The sequence below is a fragment of the Drosophila ficusphila genome, unplaced genomic scaffold, assembly GCF_018152265.1.
Source record: "Drosophila ficusphila isolate 14025-0441.05 unplaced genomic scaffold, ASM1815226v1 contig_198, whole genome shotgun sequence".
In the NCBI taxonomy this organism is placed as follows: domain Eukaryota; kingdom Metazoa; phylum Arthropoda; class Insecta; order Diptera; family Drosophilidae; genus Drosophila; species Drosophila ficusphila.
Genome location: NW_025064092.1, coordinates 7,002,111 through 7,024,986, shown reverse-complemented (window position 1 = coordinate 7,024,986; position 22,876 = coordinate 7,002,111). Strand labels below are relative to the sequence as shown.

Below are 22,876 nucleotides of genomic sequence, written 5' to 3'. Positions count from 1 at the left end.
GTCCTATGGTGAATTAAAATAAATGAACAAAAAAAATCTTTTAAACTAAGCAAGGTGATTTTACTTTTAAATCAATTAAAGGATTTAATCAGAGGGGTCTATCAGTTAAAAGATCTGCATTGGGTCACGCGTTCCTATATGCTGGTGAATCAAAGCAATCCACACCTTCGTTTACTATCTGAAATCGCGCCGAAACACGAGAATACCACGTAATTGCAGCACTTGCAAAAGTCTTTCGTACATTTTGTCTTTTGCGTTACACTCGAATCTTGTTTTATTTATGGTTAACTTTCTGGTACACTTTATATAGGTGAGTCTCTAGCCAAACGGCGAGTATATAAATATATATATAAGAGTATATAGGAGTGCTAGTTATAAGAGTTTTAAATATATCATATAAATAGGTGGTTCGTTGTTTTCTTGCAGGCTGCATTTGCTGACTTTTGTGTGCAAGTGTTTAAAAAAAATCGCATAAAATTGATTTACAAGTTTAAAATGAAGTTAAGTTGACATTTGGGTTAAGTTATGCAATCGATTGTTGTACAGAAGCTGAATGGTAAACGAAAGATCACCATCGATCAGGTGGCATATAAAAAGTTGACTACAAATTTAAAAGTGAGATTAAATTTTAAAAGTCGTTGGTTGGAATGGAATGCACTTGATGGGAATGGCGCCTCTCTCTTCGAAGTGATCTAATTGTCGTCGTCCCGTCTTAGTGATGACGTGGTGCAGCATAGACGGCTACTGGCTGGGATTGGACGGGCACGGGAGCTGGTGGCAGAGGCGGTGCCTGCTGTTGCTGTTGTTGTTGTGGCTGCGGCGGTGGCGGCGGTTCCATATTGAAGCCATTAATCACCTCGTAGGGGGCCACTAGCGGAGCAGCCATTCCCCAGGCATAGGGATTCTTAAAAAACAAGAATACGTTAATGTCAAGTTGTAAAAGTTAAAGAGAAATGGATCAATCTTATGATATAACGTTATTTTGGTTATTTCAATTTAATTAAGAAAACTATTTTATAAATATAATCTTATGATAAACGCTTAAACAAGCATTATATTTTTACAATTCGAATGGAATGTAAGAACGAAAAAATATATTAAGTTAATAATAGGAGTCAAGTTTAAATTTAATTATTAATTTTAGGTTTTTTTATATCGCTATTTTCAATCTAGAGCAACCTGAGTAAAGAACAAACCCTAATAAACCTCTTTTTTGTAATAAAATAAAAGGCAAGTACAAATTAAATTGGAAAATGAATTAGTTAATTACTTAATTAAATTATTTTATCTCCATACCTGCCCTGGTGCTGTCCCCGGTAGCTGAGGAAGCCCCGCCTTGTGGAAAAATATCGGCGGGGGCGGCGGTGGGAGCAGCCCTTGTGGCGACATCAGATGATGCGGCGGTGGCGTGGTGTAGAAATTAAACTGATTGCCATTAGTGCTCGGCGAAGGCGTAGGTGTCGGCAAAAAGGCAGCTGGTCCCAGTGGATCCTTCAGCTCGTGCAGCTGCTCCGGACGCTTGCCGCGTGATTTGCCCGGATTTAAGTTGCGCTTCGAATAGGCGGCTTTCTCCAGCGGCGGTTGTTCCGTGGTATTTCCCACCTCCGGAGAAGGTGGCGGCGTTGCCTCGACTGCCAAATGATCCTCTCCGGCGCCGTTTCTTCCTGAATGTTGGTCCGTGTTGTTTGGCTGATTGTATCCATATAAGGAAAGATCCTCGGGCGGCGGATGGTGGGCCATGCGCCAATGCATATCCACTCCCATGTTGTAGAAGTATCTCAAAGTGCCCATATCCATTGGCAAATCTTCGCCGTTAAGGTGAAGCGAACGACGTGGATCGGTAAGATGGGGAGCAGTTGCCGGCGGAGAAGGTAGCGACATGAACGGAGGCGGTGGCAGAGCGAGAGCTCCGGGTGGCGGCGGACCATAAGCACCAAACGGCATGTAGACACAACCCTCGGCTGGCGGAGGATGCGGTGGTCCCGGCATCGGGAACTGAAACTCCTCGGGCAGAGCCAACGGAGACGAGGGCCAAGGAGGCGGAGCCTGGCCCGGACGACCCGCCAACAGAGGCATAAAGTTCATATACTGAGCGCTCGGCTGAGCAGCGGAACCTGCAGACTCCTGATTTTGGCTAGAGTTCGAGTTCTGGCGCTGAGCCCTCGATCCCTTCGAGCGCTGCAGCTGCTGTTGCTGTTTCTGCGGCTCCTCGCGATCCCGCTGTTCCTCGGCCGTATTCTGATCATGCTGTTCAGGATCCCTTTGCTCCTCTGGCTGGTGGTGCACCTCTTGATAACAGTTCTCAACGGGCATGAAGCCCTGCATCGGCATCAGATCACACTTGTTGGGCTCAAAGTACTGCCCCATTTCAAAAGCCTTGTTCTTTTTCCACTTGGGAATCTTGCTTGATTTGCCCATAAACTTTGGCACTTGCATGCGATTCATTTGGCGCTGATAGCGGAATGGCAACGCCCACGGACGGTACTCTTCCGGCGGCAGGGGATGCAGCGACTCGTAGGGGACCTAGTCCAACAAAAGAATCGTTATTGGTGAGCTATTCTTTGAATGAGAGTAGTTTTATATGCCAAAACCAAGGAGAGATTAGCTTCGAGTGCCGAAGCTGAATGCACCCTTGCAGATTATTCTTATTTTCAGAGCTATTATAGAAAGGTATCCAAATTTTAGAAATTTAACTTATGCGTATACATTTTATACGATATATGAGTTCTCGAAAAGAAATTCAATCGGTCAACTATGGTTCATATCTTCGGATTTAAATATTATATAAGTTCTGCAAGGGTGTAAACAAAACAAAAGAAAAAACAACAATAAAAAAACGGTACCACTATCTTCTCGCCAATCGTCTCCACAAAGACGACGAACAATTTTTTTTTTCCGTTGATGATGCTCTGGATGTGGCAGGTATACATCTCGGCCTTGGGATCCAATTCCACCTTGCACTTGGCGCCCACCTGAAAAACAAACAGCACGACAACGAGACGGGCAAGGATATAAACAAGCTGGACATAAGACGAAGTGTAAACTGTGACAAGTGATGAAGATGAAAGTGTTTAGAGATTTAAAGTCGAATGGTTTGACATGAAACATGCGCTGGTGTGCTCAACAAATATTCTAATTTTATCCGAGTTTACCTTAAAATTATAGTCATTGACATAGACGTTGTAGCGCTTTGCCTCTTTGCGAATGTCGTTCCAACAATCAAATTCGATATTCCGATACATAAAGGTGTCCATGGATTTGGCAACCTTGTAAGGAAAGGGTGTGATGCCTAAAACACAGTATAAGTTATTAGAAATATGAAATAAAAGTTTTACCGACCAAAGGAAACTAAACTAAACTAATCTACATAGTTACAATTTGTACAACTTACCATCGTCTAGTAGCTGGCGTACACAGGACTCCAAACGTTTTGGACACATGGGCAGCTGTTCATTCGGTTCGTGACCATTACTGCCACCCGGCTTCCGATCCTCATGCTGTTTTGAATCCCGCCGGCCTCCTTTTCGACTATTTATGCTCTGATTGCCATTGGCGCTGTGGAAATTGCACAGCATAAAGTTTTCCAAAATACAGTTTGTGTTCTCCGGCAGATCCAGGTTAAAAACGCGACCGTCAGAGCACTGAATGCGTGTCATATAGCCCTTTTCATCAAACTGCACATCGAACTTGTTCCAATCGAAGCAGTGCGGATGCAGCATTACCTCCACGGCAAACGATACGTCAGGCAGTTTGAACAGCTTCTGGTACAGCAACTTGAAGGCAATGGCTGAGAATTCAAAAAACATCATATATATAAAAGATATTTAACATTCATACACTACAACCTACATTGACAAATGGCGGCATTTTCTATATAACCGACTTTATATACTGAATCGAAATGATTCTCGTTGTTGAAGAATACCCGAAAGTTTTCCGGATAGTGACGATTGAAAATAACACTAGTTCCCATGTTGTAGGGCTCATACAGGATCACATTGCGACTGTTATATTTATAGAAATATGGACAATTAAGGAGGTTGTACAAGTCAAAACCGAAATCCATTTACCGATACAAGCAGGACATAGCGCGAAGTTCTGTCATGGTTCCATAAGTCTTGGGCTTGGACATATCCTGCATGTAAGTATCAAAGTCCCCAGGAATGTCCTAAAATATAAAAAACATAATATTAAATAAAAGTAAAACCTATATTCTTTTTATATTTTTATAAATGGTGTTCCAAACATCGAAGAGAAATGTATTTTTTTTTCGGTTTTGTTAAGAAACACCTTTAAGTAGCATGGAACTATTTAATTGGCGTCACAATTAAAAAGAAAATCCCACCCCACCTCACTTCAGGGAAACAATCCCTTTTCACGAATTGTTTCTAATTCTTGAAAGTCGTCAGTTTACATAGGAATTTTCAATGAAAAATGTGAGCAACAGCATTACCTTCTCGAAGATGCGTCGTTTTAGGGTCATGAAGCGGACGCACTCTAACCGAATCTCGTAGTGAAGCATCTGGGTGTCGTACATCTGCTCAGCGATCACCCGGAACAAACTGGAGGCGTCCCGGGCCGTATGCTTTCGGTAAAGACCACGGCTCTCCAAGTATTGGTCATACGGATCAGGCGCCTGTCTGCTTCCGGAAGTAATGGGGCGATGTATTTGCATGTCCATAGCGACTTTTCTGAAAATAATAACATCATCAGTTTTTGGAGTTTTTTCACCAGTTGTTTAATAACATTATACACATTTGTGGTCGAATATAAGCCGCAAATAAATAAGAATCAAAATTTAAGGTTATGGGAGACCTCTGACCTTTTGCTCTCTAAACACTACTCATCCAATCGCTGTTCCAAACACAGAACACAAAAGACTGAATTTGATTCCAAATACACCAGATTTTATATTTGGGTGTCTATATGGAAATTTATTCAAGATTTGAATAAATATCCAACAATTTTTTACTTTTTTCGAGTACATAAGAAATATAGTAAAGCGCAAATTCAAAATGGCGACGTGCAAAGCACAACGAAGATAACCAAGAGGAAACAACGAAAATAATGCTACCAAAAAACAGTTACATAAAAATATGTATCTATAATTTTGTTAAATTATAACAAATCTGTATACCTTTAGCGATATTCGACTGTTGCAGAAATTTCACCGGTCAAAAAACAGTTATTCACAATATTCACTATAAACGGAATAGCCGGAGAAAGAAAATAATAACCACAACGCTGTAAGACTTAAATTCTGTTTACTTTTTTTTTTTTTTTTTAGCAAATTTTCACTTACACTTTTCTATAAATAATTAATAACAGGACTGTGGAACCCGCACTCAGCACCGTTACAAAGAAGCGAAGCAAAGGCAATGATCCTAACCTCCAGAAAAATCGCGAAATTGAATGGAAGCCGAAGAATCGAGAAGAAGCTTCCAGCGGTTAGAAGGATGGTACGAGAGGGAATGAACAAACAGTGATGGGCAAATCTGGCGGCTCTGCCTTTTACTTAATAGGGAAAAACACGAAATACTTACATATAACGTTAGAAAATTTTTAAACAACTCTGATTAACAATTGTTACTGTGCGATTAAATGGATCTTTATTTAGGTATGTTAATAAATAAATAAATCTAGAGGACAAAAAAATTCACAGTAAAAAAATAAACCAAAGCCTCTTTCGAAATTAGCTTAATAATACTGAAGGTAATATATATATTTAAGTAAACTGTCTTAAAGCTTCTGTTTATAAAATCAACATTTTAGGTGCAGCTTGTTATGGGAATAAAAAATGGTACACTTTTTAAACGGCATGTTTTTTTGCGGCTGGAAAACTCCTTTATCGCGGCCTATCGATGACACCGATATCGCACCATCTGTTCCGTGTCATCCCTAAAAGCGCCATTCCGAGTTTTTGCGGCACTTCTTGTTTTTGCTGTTGTTGTTGGCCTGCTTTTTAGGGGGTGGAAAATGCCGCTTTCCCCGCGTCGCGTTGTTGTTGCTGTCTGTGGCGGCTCGCCTCAGTTTCAGTCTCAGTTCGAAATTGCGAGTAAATGAAGCCAGGAGCAAACTTCCAGTTCGCGCTGTTACCGCGACAAAAGTTGTCTGGAAGAGATGTGAGTGTGTGAGTGTGTGTCTTGTGTTCTTTTTTTTAAGTTACCATTTTTGTTTATTGTTAGTAAATGTCGTTATTTGGCTATCTTGCGAGTGTGTAAACGAAACGACTATGATTTTTGTTCTCGGTGTTTCATCTTCTGTACGCCATTATCTTGTGTTTTTCTTCTTCCACCGACGAATAATAACAAAAATAACATCTCAAAATCATCCATTAACAAAAACAACAACACGTGGGCTTAGAAAACACACGTACACACACGAAGAACGGTTCCGTTATGAAATTGGAAGGAGTGCGCAAAACGGAGATGGAGAATGTGCAGTTATTTGATTTTCAAGCCGTAAAAATCAATAGGAGCGACAAAGCACGTGCTTGTACGAGTGCGACAGCAAATCGATAAACCGTTAATCAAGTTTGTTGAACGCAAGTCTCCCTGTCTTGCTTTGTTTGCTCAGCCTCTCTTTCCCTCACCCGTGTGAATGGGGCTCATTTTCGGCCCTTCCTTTAATTTCACCATTTTCAATTAACTGGGTCAACTTGCTTGTGACATAAATTTGTTCTCTTTAATATTTTATTTGGGTGCTATTCGCTTGTCAGTTGGTGTCGAGGTCAATGTCACGGGCATTTTCGCAAAGGCCGTCTGGTAGCCTTCGAACTTTGCCTCGTTTTTGGCAGCAATTAATTGATTAAACTCGACCAATATATCGAGGGTCGCCTTATCAATACACCGCTTATACAACTATCCTGTTCTCTTGTCTATCTTATCGCTAAAAAAACTGGGCACTAGAAACGGAGTTGCCGGCTCTCAGATAAGAGCTCCATTAGCTCCGTCTCTCCCGCTAGCGGGGCTTAACATGTGTCGCTCAAACGCGACTTAACCCTTCATTTGATAAAAATCAACGTTCCGGGTTTCCATTCACACAAGCAAAACCAAAAAGTAAAATATATGAATTTCTTATATTGTTGTATATTAAATGGACTGTTTGAATAATATTCAACATTCATTCGGTCTAGCTTTTTTATAAGCCCTTCATTTTTAAAAATATACATTCAGTTTTGATGGGTTATAAATAACTATAAATAATTTGCTCGGAAACCAAGGGTGGTTGTTTAACTATTTCTTTAGATATATATGTATTTAATCTCTATGATTAATACTTTTTAATGTTTTATTTTAAATAATTTTTTTCGGAAAAAAAATAAAAAATATTTGTAATCACAGATTTTAAGAAAGGCAAATGATAACTTGCATTTTTTTTGCAAATTAAATAGTGAGTATCTGAAAATGGGAACATCTCGAAAGTTGCCTTCTCTGCTTTTGTATTTCTTCGATGCGATTGTTTGCCGGTCGGCGGCAAAGAATTTCCGTTTGCTGCTTTTAGTTGCCTTCGAACATTTTAGCTCGTCGCGTCTTTGCTGAAAAAAAAACAGGGAGAAAGGTAAAGAATAGAGCAAAAGCATCAGTCCAAACCAAACAAAGAGAGTTTGCTGACCAAGAGAACCCGAAAACAATTTGCCAAATGTGAATTTTGCATGTGGACTATCTTTTTTGTTTGGCCACTGCGAACCGGTTATTTTATTATCTCCACTCAATTGAATCGCACACAGTGGTGGAACTTAAAATGTGGAACATCTATTTATTATTGCCTTGTTGTTGAGACCACGATTGTCTGCAAGGCAGTATTACACTTTGTGACGAAATTATTTGAAAAAGTTTATTACCATCGAGTATACTAAGATGTAACATATTACGAATTAGTAACTTTTTTAAACTATGTAAGTCTTGAGATCCCTAGAAATATGCAAACTACAATTCGAAATCTACATTGATACATACAGATGTCGAGAAAATCTGGTACACATGTCCTTTAAAGTTCGGGTGGTTCAAAATTAAGTGTAATGCTGCCTTACCACAAGAATTGTTTTTTTTTATTTAATAATTTTGTTTTACCTAAATTCTTGCTTTTCTTTTGGTTCTCTTTTTCTTTTCACATATTTGCTTTGCCAAACGAATCGGTAAAATACCACTTACCACTTGTTGTGTCAGTCGCAAGATGCAGCCGATTAACAGTAGCGGCGCCAACAGTGGCGGCGAGAAAAATGAGACCCGCATGCGCCGCAGGCCCATACGTAAGCTATTTTTGTCACCTGATCCGCTTTATTATTGTGCTTCACATCCGATTTACTTTAATCACGGCACTGGTTTTAATCTTACTCTTTGGCACTAACATTTTGATTTTGCTATCAATTTAAAAGACATTAACAACCTTGACAGCTAATGCCAATCTACAAGATGCAAGGCCACACTCATAACATTTAAAACAACTTATTAAACAATGGTATTCAATTTGATATAAAAACTAAAAACTGTATTGATTACAAATGATATGTGCTTCTCTTACTATATTTATTAACTTTAAAGCTTTCCCTACCTAATTTTTAAAAGAATTTAAATGCTTGAAATTGTAAATTTCACAGCCAACACTGTGAAATGTAATTTTAATCACTACAAATTAAACAAAATTTATATTGGCCTCTCTCTTTGTGTGTCCCTTTTGTTTAACTTAAGTTTATTTTAGTTTTTATTGTGTTTTTCGCTTTGACATCTTTTATTGCTTTTCCCATAATTTGCTGCACGCTATTTTTAGATCGCAGTAAAATGTATTTCGCAGCAATTAATTTAATGCTAAGTATTAATTTTGGTTCGTTTGATTTTTACACTAATTGCATTATGTGCTAACAATCGGTTTTATTTTCGTGACCCTGAGAACAAAAGTTTAAGGCCAGATTGCAAGCAGTGCAGTGCCCACCCGTGCCGCTGAACTGCTTAGCTTAAATAGTTTTTAAGCTTCTTGGTTGAGTTGGCCCGACTTTACTTGACTCCCGACTTACTGCGATTTGTTTATTTTGTGTAAACACGCCAGCGGTTATTTTTTGTGTTTGTGCAATTGGTTGCAAATGCACTTGCAGTTGCACTTTCATTGCCATTGCCAGATGACGAGGCTTAACGGTTCAGCGCCGTCAGCTGTTTATGCGGAGTTTAATCGATTGCATGTAAACCACAGTGTAGGTCAACCGTTTAGCAAAGAGGTACATTTTTGTTATTAAAATATAATTTTAAATTCACATTCTTTGTCAATAACTTCAAAAATTCAATTATGCTCGATATTAGAAGTCGTATCTGTCAATTTAATTATTTCACTTTGTTGTCTTTAAAAAAATTGCGTTGGAAATAAGTTCAATATAGTTAATCGAAATAACTAAATAAAATAAGTCATAATACAGTTTTACGTTTATGTTTTAAGGTTATTTCCTTAGGCGGTGCTAATGTGTGGAAATAATAGATAACCACTAAAATCATTTACGAGCTATTAACTCAACCGAAGCTGTAAAGGCAAAACACGTCATTCGTGCATTGAGCAACATAATCAATATCTTCTATCGGTTATGACTTGCCCAATGAATCGTGAATTGAATAACTTAACCTAGTAACATTTAGTATGCTATTGTTGAGGTTATTGTTCGCGGCATTGTTTACAAACATTTTCCGTCCAGTTGCAGTTGCATTTATTTGTTATTTGTTTAATTTCATTGCCACTGTCGGCTTTTACACACTTGTCTACCCTTTTTTTAATGGGCATCGGCGCATAACGGTTTTTTGAGTGCCCAGCGCATGAGCATTTAATCATTTTCGATTTATCATTGTTTTTTGCTGTCTTTGTTTACCCTTTTTGAGAGGTTTTTGGCCATTTCGATCTTTGGCTCAAGGGCTTACACGCGCCCACTCACATTAGTACACTTGCGCTTGAAATAATAGGACAGTTCCTATTAATAAAAATTTTATTTAACAATCATTTCATGCAGACATAATTTATATAATAAGTTGGTTTTTTTATTTAAGATATTTTATTTATTTATTTAAGAATTGTCATTTCAAATTCATTCACAAATTCATATTTAACAACAAATTCATGGTGCTACAGTTTTTACCATGTCTGTAAATCCGGGGGTGCTCAAATTGAGTCCATTTGCGGCGATTATGAGCAGCGTTATGTGTAGGTGTTGAAAGCTTTCTAGACTCAAAGTAAAGTGCTCGTTATGACGTCAGTCTGCTGCATGCATGCTGTGTGGTAAACACTCGAGTCAATATTGGCATTAACACCTCATCTTTGGTTTCCAGTTAACAGACAACGTCATTTGTTGTCTTTGGTAAATCTTCGGGAATTAGGACCTTACTGCAAATTGACTATGGGAAATAAATAAATTAATTGGGTCCGCTTTACTACTCTCGCATACTATCAGAATTCTAGTGGTGTCTGTTCTTTAGGACAACTACAGTCGAATTCATTTTATTCCAAGTTGCCAATATTATAAATTTACACATTTTAAACAATATATTTGTATATAGTATATACATATATAGTATTTTAATATAATGATTGGTGAGGGTTTTGACGCACATCAACATTATTTAATAAAAACCAGATTCTTAAACTGGAACGGGTACCCTAAACTTTTTCTTCAAGTATCCATTTCGCACGACCCCCAAAAATCCAATTCACGTTTTTGCGCTCTATCCGAACCTGAAACTATTTTATATATTTAAAAGGTAAAACATAACACATGTGTTTATATAGAGACCTCCATCAAACGCGTTTCTGGAGCAACCAAATAAGAAACTGTGGCTCACTCACTCAGAACTTAGTCGACATTGAGAATCGGTTGGGGGACTTTATCAAAATTGGAACACAAAATTGAGTTTTGATATCTGTAAATCGGTTTTTTTTTTATTATTATTTAATTTCGTTTCGGGGGGGGTGGCTATTAAAATGTCGCTGATTTGCCAAAGAGAACCTGTTGGAAGTGAACTTCGAATTGCATTTATATAGATATATATCCGCCGATTTCAAAATTATGGACAGGCTGCTGGGCGGCCATGGGGGGCGGTGTGGGCGTGGCACATACTGCGGTTACGCCCGGCTCGTGAACACCTGTGATGACGAAAGCCCAGCTGAGGCAGGTATGTCTGTATATTCGCCAGTGAATTGGAGAATTAGAGAATTAAGAAATTGGTGAGAGCGAGGGTAAAGCCGCGAGAGGGAGAGAAAATTATCGGGGAATCGTCGATTCAAAATTGTTTGTTTGTCTGTCTACAAAATGTTTGCTCAGTTAATTGTTGACATTTATTATGATAATCCATTTCTGACGCCTGCTTGATTTTCGGCTGACTCAGTTTGATCAATTCTTCGCTTAGAAGAAGATGCTCTATAGATTTGACTTGACAAACAGCTTTTAAATTTGTCGTTTCTTGATAGTTCTTTAACATTATTCAAGTTAGCTTGATACTTGTAATTATTATTTGAAACATTAAAAGACATTACTGTATATAATTATATACAGCTTATTATTTTAATTTACATGTCATTTCTGTAATGATTGTATAATTCTTTCTCTGAAATAATCTTTTCAATTTACACTAGACTAAGGTTATAATTTGAAATGAGCCCTTTTCACTTGCCACATTATTTAACCCTCAATTAATTTTTGACTATTATTTATCGCTTTGCGTCTGACTCCTTGAGCAATCCGGGAATTGTTGACACTGTCATTAGGTTATTTTATCAAATTTACAATTGACTTTTATTGCCGTTGCTGTTCGCATTTTACAGTCGGCTGCCCTCTAGGAATTGAGTTATCAGCGAAGATCCAAAAAAAAAGAGGTGATCATTTTTCTCCGGGTAGGCGGGCACTGTAAAATAATTAAGCTCAGTCGCAATTCGTTTGAATTGTTTGTTATTTTCGACGTTGATAGAGGTTTCCCCATAATGCCTGCGATAAGCAACAGTCTAGAGCCCCACAGTTCCAGATAATATCCGTCATTTGTGGATGAATGAATACCTCAGTTTGGACACATGAGTCAGTCCTCATTGGGTCAAGACTGTTAATATCAGACACCATATACACCATATCGTCCTGCCTCAATCTTAATCTTCTACTGCGTATTATCAAATGGCGTAGTCAATTCGTCTATCGCAAGACCATAAAAATATTCGAATGTTGACAAATTTCGGATAGATCAAATCGTTTTGAAATTGAGTCAAATTTATGACCGCTCACAAAACAGAAGCGGAAATGGGAATTATAGTTGGGGTCTTAGATTTTATTTGGTAGTTTTATGTTACTAGGTGGGCTCTATAAATTTTTATTTGTCGAGCTATAAATATATGTGGATAATAGGTAAGAAATCTATTTTTTTTATAATTGCCTTTTTTGGCTTGGTTTTTCCTCCTTTCCTTTAATTGTATTACCTTAAATTTCAATAAACAATATTTAGGTTTAAATTCTCTCTAGTAAATAGAACAAAACCATAAATTTAAAATTTTCTACTGTCGAGATTGGTTAACTTAACAATTTAAAAGGAGATAAGAGCAATGCTTTAAGGTTCAGGGTTCTATATTCTATATTAAAACGCGCTCGTAAATTTTGTCTTCATTATTATTTTTAATTTATGTCAAACTTTATTTTTGTATAACTGCTTATCATTGCTTTCCATACTTTGAATAGAAAGATTTCTCTAGACGAATCCAGGTTGGGTAGGTTAAGTATCGCATTTTGTTCTTGCGTATCTGGTAAAGTTATCTTCTTAGAGTTATCAAACCTTCAATGACTCATGCCAAATGTTTCTAGAATGCTTTGGGATTTCTGGTTTCTCAGTGGTTTCAGAACCCCTTAAATTTATCAGAAGATAGTGCAAGCACAGTTTCTATTTTCAATGGCGGGGGGAAATTCCCTTTTCACGATCGAAACCTCACTGCTCCAAGGGAAATTCTCAAAGATAATAAATAACGTGAATGACAACTTTGTGTAATTTTAATGATAACTTTCGATCGGCTATCGATGAGCACTCAAAATTTGTAATGCTCGCGATGAGGAAGTGATAATGAGGTGATCCAATAAAAAAAGACAGTGGCGCTAACTTGTCAACGACCACGTTCGACAATTGTTCAAAAACGAAGGTCAGGGGCAAGGCCATAAGCCAAACCACCCAAAATAAAAAGTTAAATAAAAACATTTCAAACGCCAAACGAGCGAACATTACATAAACGCGTCGAACACACGTATCCGTAGTCCATAGTCGGGGTGTATCTGTATCTGTATCTGTATCTGAATCGCCGTATCTGTATCTGTGGCTGGGAATACTAATCAAGGCAAATGACGCGTGTCGTTGGCTTTTGTCTCGACTCTTCAAAAGACCAAAATCGAAAAGCGTCGCCGTTGGAATGATTAAACCCCTTGATAAATTGCACAAACCAAAAAGAAAACCAAAACAAAGAAAAAAACACCTGAGAAGCACTGGGAATGCACTCGACGTGATAAGAATCGCATCGTTTCTGACAAGGATTCCGGGTTCTCAAAATTATACCAATATAATTAAACATAACTCAACACGTTTTTGATTTCTCGTGGGATAAGAATGGAGTTCGTATTAATTTAGAGCTAGCTAAAATATTATAAAATTATAATTATTTTAATAAATAATAATTAACAATAAATGATTAAATAAACTCATATTATTAAACTGATTTTTTTAAATAGATGTGATCTTATCTTCCCTTTTAAACCTTTTTTTTTTAAATAATAATACGAACTTTATATTAGCAACATATGAAGCAACACTCTGCGTGTTTTTAAAATAAATCAAACTGCTAAATCGAGCTCCTTCGATTTAATTAAAATAAAAAGATTGCGAACAAAGTTCCCCACCGATTAGATTCGGAGGTACATATGCCATTGCTCTGTGTAAACACAGCCTTCACTCATGGTTCAGACCATGTACATCCCTGCAGCTGCCCCCTTCGGTTTTTCTGGACTTCACTTGAGGTACTTCACACCAATATCAATTTCGTGAGAAGCGTATGTCAGAGATAACTTTTAGCCAAGTACGTGATAATGGCAAAGGAATCGAAATCGAAATTGGGATCTGAGCAAGAGTGTTCAGGAAATCGGGGGTATAACTGGCAAAGGGCTGTCAAGACCCCTCGATCGCGTGGATAAAGAAAACCACCTGACGCAATTGCGTGTGTTTACGCACGTTTTCTGGGAATACCCTTCATTTTCGATCTGGGTTCGTGGCACTCCAATATAGCATTGCATCTCATTTATAAATATCAATGAACTAGAACTAGAACTAACCATTATCCATAAAATGAGGCTTTTTGAAAAAGAACCTACAAGGAAATGTACTTTAAAATGGAAACATAATCCTAAAAATCCTTATAAGTGCTATAGATAGAGTATCTTCAGTGCCGTTATAGTACTTTTATAGTCTCGATCGATTGTATCTTTCAAGTGTCCAAGAGATGGGGAGTTGGAAGGGTGGGGTACCTGTGTCTTCTGATTTTGGTCTTCACCTTTGCGTCATTAAAAAGTACTTATGTCCAGTGAGATTCTGCCAGGTCCGTTCGGTTGATAACCATTATCTCGCCAATCGTAGCCAGTGGCCTTTTAAACCACTTTCAATGTTAGTTGATCAGTGGGATCAGATCCCAACCATTGGAAAATAATACCTGATTCACCCATGGTCATGTGCAGTCAAAGAACCTGAACAGGTGACCCAATCGGTATTGATAACTCCGATTATCTTTGGCGTACGAGTACTGTTTTGGTCTTGAAAATTGTTTTCTTGAAATTAATAACAATTGGGCTTTCCAAAGAGTTAATAATATTATTAATCTATATAAACTTTAAAATAGGTTTTAGTTACCCATACAATTTAATACAAAAGAGTTACAATAAAAATTATTTCTGGCTTTGAGCACCTGCGCAGAATTTATTGCTCAAAGTAGTAAATAATCCATCCAATGGCATTTTCTTCTGCTGCTTTCGACAGCCTTTAAAATCCCACAGTCATGAAAAATGCAAGGTATAGGATCCACTTTGTGCTATTAATTCGTTTTAAAAGATTTCCATATATCGATATTTATATTTGTTCGGATAGTTGCTTTATGCAGTAATTTGCATTTGGCTTTATGGTGTGGTCAAATGATAAGGTAACTTACCTTTTTTATTCCGCCTGGAATTATCAGCAAAAAGTTTCAGAATTTCCGACATATCCACGGAGATTCACAACCAATTGTGGGGTATTCCACCCAGAATTCCTAAACGCTGTGGGTCTTTACCGCGATGACTCACTCGAAGGTGTTACACCCATAGCCAAATTACGTGTCTGTTTTCCATCTAAGTATCTCTTTATCTCTGGTATTTTTCATCCTATAGATTATGTCTGTGTGTCGTTTTCTTTTCGGTGGAGAAACCACAGAGCGAAGTAATCGTTTGTTAGGCAAAATGCTCGTATGCAATTAATATGCACATCTTTCGCGATAAGATTGTGTCGAACGTCAAACACACATCTCCAGATGTGTGTTTTCGCAAGTACTTTGTTGTATTCGTCTTTTGTTTCTGCCACCTGTCAATACATAGTTTGGTGTGCAAACTTAAACACAATTTCCCTTAAACACAATTAAAGCTCATTACATCTGTATAATTGGTAGGAATTTAAGTGAAGAGCGGGGAGTGATGGGGTTCAAGGCCAAGGGACCGTGGCGTAATAATTCATGTTGCAATTTGCAGCTGCTAATTTTATTTCAATCGCGTGCACAGCTCAAAACAGGTCTCTCAATCCCTAGTTCAAGTTGAAGGTTTACCCACACCGAAAAAAAATGCGTGGTTCTAAATGAAAAAATAATTAAAATTATTTTATTTAACACGACTAAAAATATAATTAATACATAAACATTTTCTTCACAAAATAGGTTACGAAAAAAAATCAAATCAGCTAACTTGGAACCAAGCCAACAAAATTTTTTTTGTTAAGTAGATATCTGGTTCTTAAATATATGTAATTTAGTAAATTTTTCAAGAATGTTTCTTTAATTTGAGTTTTTTAAACATTTAAAAATTATTTTCTGTGTAGATTAGCAAAACGTCAACAATTTGCCGACCAATCTAGCGGCGATCCGTTGATCGTAATTATCTGCTGGGCAATTTGATTGAACCAAACGCCTCTCCCCAGATCAAAAAAAAAAAAAAAAAAAAATCCACCCACCGCCCATTTTTCAGCCCTCCTCCCACAAAAAAACCCAACGGCAGTTCATCAATTGCCAATCGATACACTACAAGCAATTCCATTCGAGTAATTTGCTCGACAAACACAACAAAAATTACAAACAAAAAGGCAGCGAGCTCAACGATGTCAACTATGTAAATGACCCACTGCCTCTTTCCCCTCCGAATTCCCCGAAAAACCGTAGTATCTCTGATAAGCGGTAAATGTATCTTTTGTCAGGTTGTTTGTATTTATTTTATTGTTTTATTTTCACCCGCTATTTGTTCGCTTGTGATCGATATCGTACTTCCCTGTTTAAGTTCAGGTGGCAACTGTACCACAAAAAAAAGAGGGTCGGGCGAACCATTGCATGTCTCATTCAATAATGGGTATGTTTTCGAGGGAAGTCCCCATGGGGGATGTTTTCTGATCAATTCCTTCTTTGTTTAAATCCCAGAATAAAATAAGTACATGCAAGTACGACAAGGTAATTTATTGCTTATCCACTTTGGTGACTCAAAACAAAATTGATTCTATTTTTCATAGTATGTATTTATTTTATTTAGATCCTATTAATGCATTTTAATATGGAAGCGTACTTATGTTATACATTTCCATTTTTTTTGCCAGATGACCTAATTCAATGCTTTAAGTAAGTTCACAAAAGTAAGCAATTTTAAAGTGGATGTAGTCATTCCTAAAATGTATTACAAATGTATCCGCTTTTTATTAAATACATATTAGTGTCCCAAATACGCAAATTCGCTTCCAATCACAGTAAACAAACATTGGGTTACCTTCTTTGCTTCGTGATTATATTCCCTTACAGTATGTTTACGTTAGGGCTTATAATCAAAAACTATTTGTAAACGTGAAGCCATTATTTCGGTTCATTCATGCGGTCATCCATTGAGATATGGCTCTTCACAACATCCTGAAAGCCAAGCGAATTCAATTCTCAATTCGGAATTCAAATCTTAATTAAAGCCCCGCGGCGGCTTCCAATCGAGATTCCACACGCCAGATGTTTGGGCGTACGCTTTTGGTGTTTTGTTTTCGGGTCTTGGACTTCGACTCTCTCGCACATTTCATCCGGGTGTGAAAAACCAGTTTTGTCTATCGAAAAAATGAAATAAAAAGGCTTTTAATAAGTAAATAAAATAAAACGAAGTACAAATAAAATCAAGTACAGATGCTGCATAGTTTTTCGTTTCGTTTGGATCTTGGCACACACAAACAAACCAACAATGTTGAATTGACGGTTTGCTTCACAATCGAGTGCCAAAGTTTAAAACACTTTCCATGTTTGCTGGCCACCTATTTTCTTGTGGCTTTTTTCTTACCCCTGGTTCAACCAGTGTCACATTAACCATTTCATTTCTTATTTTGAGTTAAGTAATCTATTTTACGACGTAAGAGATTTGAATGGGGAATTATTAGAAGTTTAAAAAGGAGTTAGCTGTTTGAGTTAGCAAATGTATTGATGAATCTTAAAAACAATTATGTTTTTATTCTGAAATAAGTAATATTTAAAATTGACATGAACAGAACAGAGCAAAGTTCGAAAATGTATTAAAATAATGTACGTAAACAATAGAGATGGTTTGTGATGAATTGAACTAATTAGAAATGTTACTATGTATTTTTATTATCAGTTCTCCAACTTGTCTCATATTTTAATTTTAGAGTTGCGAAGTCTAATATTGCTTTGAAAAAAAATGCTTAACCTATAAAGTAAGCATTTAGTGTAAGTTTTATTATACTTGTAAATCTTAGATAACGTTTTGTGAAAAAAGACAAGTTGACATCACTCATACGCCGTGGTTTCCCCAATAATTTAAAAAAGTTTATTTAAATTTCTGACGCAAATACTTAAAAAAAAGGGGCAAAAAGGGCTGTGGTGATAGTAAATCATGGATAATTCTCGGTTGGAAATTACGCGTTCGCATCGCTCATACGACCTGTTGCCTGCGGCACATTATGAACGGGTAATGAGCCAACTAACTGTCAAAAATCACTGTCAATTATCACGAACCGCCACGAACGGTCACGAAGTTTCGGCCGAAGTTGCCTGTTGTTCGCTCACCTCTTCGGGTGTTTCTCATTCTAACGGTCTACGCGACGAGCGAAACGTTCGCGCGGCGACTAAACCGCGAGCGCAGGTGATCCGTCGCCGGTGATTGATCTTTTCTCTCTGGGGTTTTATAGTTGCATTTCCTTACAAGGGGATTTTCCCAAAACCCTAATTTAGGAAGCACCCTTTAGTTTTTCTTGAATTTATGAGAATCTTCTGCGAAGAGATTTAACATTTCTTAAGCTTTTCCGGCAGTTGTTGTATCCCTTCTTGATTATACCATTTTTAAGGTACATACAATTTGTTTTGAAGATGAGCTGGTAGCTAATTTCTTGTCTGAAAAATTATTTCTATTTTAATAAATAAATTCCTCTTTTACAATTTTTCTGTTTCACATATAATGGCTTTATAATTTCTACTCGATATTCTAGTAATTACGACTTCTCTTAAACGAATTCTTCTTTTGTCAGTGTTCTTCTGATTATATGACAAACTTAACTCTTTGATAACTCGGTTTTGCTAACGGTTAAGCTATGAAGACTTCTTTTAGCTGTAATTTCATTCATGCACTCGATATGCGATCGTGGCTGATAACAGTAAAACTCGAGAGCGCGTAAATGTTCACCTGTCGTATCGTTCGGCTCTGCCAGCGCTAGCGTCGCTGCCACTGTCGCAGTCGCAGTCGCTGCTTCTGCCGACGCTGACGCTATCTCTGAGAGCCGATCTCGATCGAAGTCTTATCAAAACCGACGACAGGCCCAAGTGGCTTATTGATTCGGGCCAGATTCGGGCGTCAGCATCGTCATCTAAATTTGTTTTTTTTTTTATTTTTTTTCTGTTCCTCGCGAGCGATGAGCCCGCTGCCGGCGTCGCTGCCGCAGTCGGCGTCGCAGTCGTCGCTAAATGGAAACGCTTTGACGCGTTATAATAACAAGTGTTTGCCGTCTTTGGACATTCAGTGTGCGATATCCCGGCGGACGGTGCAGACAACGTTTTCGCCTCACACGTTCCGATCAAAAAACATCCAAAAAATCCTATGCAAAAAATAAACACAACTAACCACCTTTAAAAACTGCAAAGACCAACGCGATAAAGTTTTCAATTAAACTTGAAACAATTTTTTTATTGTGACAAAACAAAAAGTACAAAATTAAAGTCATTATCAGTACAAAAAACATACCTCAATCAGTAGTTAAAAAATACACGTGCTAAAAGTGCCCACACAAAAGTTTCCCAAAACAGAAAAAAAAAAGAAAAAATCGAAGAAAAAAACCCAGTGAATTTACAAAACCTCAAGAAAATACAGCTGATAATGTAAGCCACGATTTTGAACAATCACCAAGCAAAAGATTGAAAGGCGGAAATCATTGGAATAGGAATCTTTGAGGCACTTTTAAATTATTACTAACGTTAATTGGGGTACTGAAAGCGGGCAGAATCCGTTCGGATCTCATATTTCTAGTCTTTCGTGTCGTTTCTCCCACTCGCAAAGCGAATTGGTTAACAAGTTTTTGGCAATACTTTTTAGTTTTTGTGGGCTTTGCCAATCGTTTGTCATTGATCGATGGTTTACACTTGGCGTGGATTTCTTTTTGTCTAGATTTTCTTAAAACGATCCTCAGATCATCTCACACTATTGATCTTTGAATTTAAATTTAAGACGGTTCTGTTTTATACAAAAACTTGTTGGTTTTTGAATTAAACTATTTATTTATATGTTTTTTTAAGTATTATAAAATCAAGCAGCTTAAAAAATACCCAAGCAAATTTATTTGAATTATGACTTTGACACAATTTGATACAAGAAAATTCCGCAAGAAATTCTTCACTTCATTTATCAACTCTAAACTTGCAGTCATTAATCAAATAAGAATTGAATTTTCAGAATTTAATATAAAACCGTTTTCTTGTTCGCTAACAGAGGCTCGAAACCAAACTATTAAAATACTATAAATAGTATAACCACGTATATAAAGAGCAACCTTAACTGACAAAAAAAAAATAAGCTTTACAAAGTCGAAACAAATTGAATCGAAAGGCTGAAAAGCTTTGAATTTATGCATAGTTAATACAAAGAAGAAAACCAAAACAAAAGAAAAAATATTATTAACAATAATAATTAATTTATGTTTGCTGGTATTTCGTTTTCACGGCCAAATTGCATTTTAAGTTGGCTTTTCGAATTGGATTTTATGCTTTGGCGGGGGGCTCAATGTCTCCACGTCTAGGGTTTTGGTTTGAAATGATTAAACGAAGCCGTTTAAATTCGCTTTGATTGGATTTCTCCCTTTTGAGAATCTACAAAAGCCGACTGACTTCCCCAATTTTCCGGCATGTGTATTATATAAAGATATAGTGACCAACTGCTGCGTGTAGTTAATGAGCTTTGCTCGGGCTTCAATCTGATTTCTAGTAAGCCAGTGGGCTATTGCCATTCACTTGCTTTTGTTTAGCTAACTAAGACGGCTGCAGATTGCAAACTGGGTAACTGGGTGGGCAAGGTCGATCAGGTCTGAATTTTCGGGGCGGGGAAACCCCAAAAATGTGTGTTCCCCAAAGCGGAAGAATTTTATAAATTTTTTACGCCTTTAAATAAACATTATTATTCAAGTTAAATTGTACCTGTAACATTAAAGAGATTGTTATTTTGTTTATTGCTTTCCAAACATATTGGATAAAGTACAGAGTGACTGTTATTTTTTTAGTCTGTTATAAAAGTTATTTAATCCAAAATCGTAATGACTACGGAATCAATCAATTAAATAGATCAATTCAGTACAAAACAACTGTGTGGAATCTCGGAATTCGCGAGTAATTGTTGTTTGGGAATTCGTCAACACAGTGAATCAATAAATTATTTTAAATCAGTACAAGATTACTCATACCTTAATTTAACTAAACCAACCAGCATTCAAACAAAGAGACTCAAGAAATAAATACACTAGTTCGAAAAGAAACAAATAGGAAATCAGCAATCTTCCCACGAGTTAGATTCGAAAATAACAATATATTTCGTTCAGGCACCTGTTGTTTAAATTCTCCTCTGATCTCAAATGCTGTTTTTAATTCACGCATTAATGGCAAGTTGAATGACATTTAAAACAGTTTCAATTTTGGTTCGAGTTCCAGTTTTTCGATATCATTTCGTTACACTTTACACCTTAGGAAGATTTATTAATATATGGTATAAGCCAAGCCGGTTAGCTGGTTACTTGTGTGAATAATTTTGTTATTCGAATTTACGGCCAAACAATTTGTTTGTTTCGCTCATTTCGTCAGGTAAATGAGTATACAGTGTTTTATTATTTTTGTTTTTTGGGTCTCTAGGGCTGACAAGGCAATTCATTAACCAAAAATGATTGTGTTCAGAATCGAATTCGATTTCACCTGCGTCATACGCAACAATAAAACAAAATAAAAGCCATAAAACCGAGACAAAAAAGCGCGAATCCCATATGAAAGACTTGTTTATTTAGTTTTTATCTGTTGCCAAGTCCCAGAAAATGATTCTCTGTAAAGTGAAATGAAAAGCGTTTCAATCTCGAATGCGATTGTTTCTTTTTCTTTTGCTTTTAGTTTTTTTCTTTTGCCCAAAGTTCGTTTACATCGCATGCAAATGAGGCGGGGAGATGAGCCCAACTTGGTGTTCACGTGAACAATTTGCATACTTATTCATATATTTTTTTATTGTGGATTAATAACATTTTTATATTACGTAGCCGACCAGTGGGTCGCACGTTTTTGCCGCTGCAGCGTGAGAAATGTATCATAAATAGTCAAATCCCATACGATTGCGTTTGGGTTTTCGAATGCTAAATGCCGGCTAGTTGGCATTTAAATGGATTTTCTGTGCGGTGTTATTGAAAGATGAAGAGGAAGAAAAAAAATAACCGTAAAAAATCATAAAATTGCATATCCACATGCAATTGTATGATTTTTTATGGTTATTTTTTTTTTTTTGTTTTTTAATTTGAGGTTGAAGATCTGTTGAAACTTCTTGTTTAATGAAGAGTAATAAAGAAATACTACGGATATTTCTTGCAAAACTTTTAGTTGATTTAGATTTAAATTGTGTAGAATCCAAAATCCATACACCCTGTAACTTTTTAAATACAGAGTATTTAAACCAATTTAAAATGCATTTCCTAGTACAAAAGTACTTAGCACAGGAGGGCAAATTAAAACTGATGCAAAATCGCTTTTAATGAACCCTGGGAACAGTTTATTCATACAACATATGCTCGTGTATATATCCTTACATTATATATCTGCCCGAGAAGTGCAAAGCTACTTTTTAAGCGCACTTAATAGAAATTAGCCCGGGACATCATCGCACATTTAATATTTAGCGCACGTTTTGCTAATTAACGCCGACAATGACTGTGGGCATTCTTGGGTTAAATGTGCGCCATATGATGACCACTTGGACATTTGTATCTCCATCATAGAAATCTCGCCAAATCTCGTCTTTTTTTGTGTTGTTATATAGTATATCATTAATCTTTTTCCTGCAATCTAATCACCGCTGTGCAGAATTAGAAAAAAAAATAAGTAATTATATGCCAGTAAATTGATT

General features: G+C 36.9%; 2 protein-coding genes and 1 long non-coding RNA gene across 15 annotated transcripts in view; 1 reads left to right on the top strand and 2 right to left on the bottom strand.

Annotated features, from left to right (window-relative positions):
* Positions 1-248: 248 nt before the first annotated feature.
* LOC122319787 (protein ovarian tumor locus) lies at positions 249-6,032 on the bottom strand. 6 transcript variants are annotated; one of them, XM_043207561.1, is made up of 10 exons: positions 5,303-6,032; positions 4,823-5,244; positions 4,454-4,691; positions 4,071-4,168; positions 3,850-4,004; positions 3,392-3,787; positions 3,153-3,289; positions 2,844-2,972; positions 1,297-2,523; positions 249-904 (listed from the first exon to the last, which is right to left on the bottom strand). In XM_043207561.1, the coding sequence occupies exons 3-10, from the start codon at positions 4,679-4,681 to the stop codon at positions 713-715; spliced, it is 2,562 nt and encodes an 853-aa protein (XP_043063496.1). In that variant the 5' UTR covers positions 4,682-4,691; positions 4,823-5,244; positions 5,303-6,032; the 3' UTR covers positions 249-712. The 6 variants fall into 6 exon arrangements, with proteins under 6 accessions (XP_043063496.1, XP_043063497.1, XP_043063499.1 ...); XM_043207562.1 differs by having other exon boundaries at positions 5,138-5,244; XM_043207564.1 differs by having other exon boundaries at positions 5,138-5,201.
* The window catches only part of LOC108102209 (solute carrier family 41 member 2), a 28,821-nt gene continuing 11,957 nt past the window's right edge, over positions 6,013-22,876 (top strand). For 2 of the 8 annotated variants that reach the window (XM_043207575.1, XM_043207569.1), the window contains exon 1: positions 8,169-8,251. In XM_043207575.1, coding sequence (XP_043063510.1) covers positions 8,176-8,251 — 76 coding nt within the window. In that variant the 5' untranslated portion in view covers positions 8,169-8,175. Of the gene's footprint in view, positions 6,131-8,168; positions 8,252-11,020; positions 11,142-19,247; positions 19,615-22,876 lie in introns of those variants that run through there. The other 6 variants (XM_043207572.1, XM_043207567.1, XM_043207574.1 and 3 more) reach the window with 5 other exon arrangements.
* Positions 7,277-8,252, bottom strand: LOC122319790. The gene is made up of 2 exons (XR_006245329.1): positions 8,154-8,252; positions 7,277-7,537 (listed from the first exon to the last, which is right to left on the bottom strand). It is a non-coding gene; the product is annotated as an uncharacterized LOC122319790 (long non-coding RNA).

What these genes read in the sequence shown, in the direction of transcription:
- LOC122319787 (XM_043207561.1), bottom strand. Translation starts at nt 4,681, where the DNA reads ATGGACATGCAAATACATCGCCCCATTACTTCCGGAAGCAGACAGGCG. An exon ending in TCAATGACTATAATTTTAAG is followed by an intron (nt 2,973 to 3,152) that starts GTAAACTCGGAT and finishes TTTGTTTTTCAG; the next exon opens with GTGGGCGCCAAGTGCAAGGT. An exon ending in CGGGGACAGCACCAGGGCAG is followed by an intron (nt 905 to 1,296) that starts GTATGGAGATAA and finishes TTGTTTTTTAAG; the next exon opens with AATCCCTATGCCTGGGGAAT.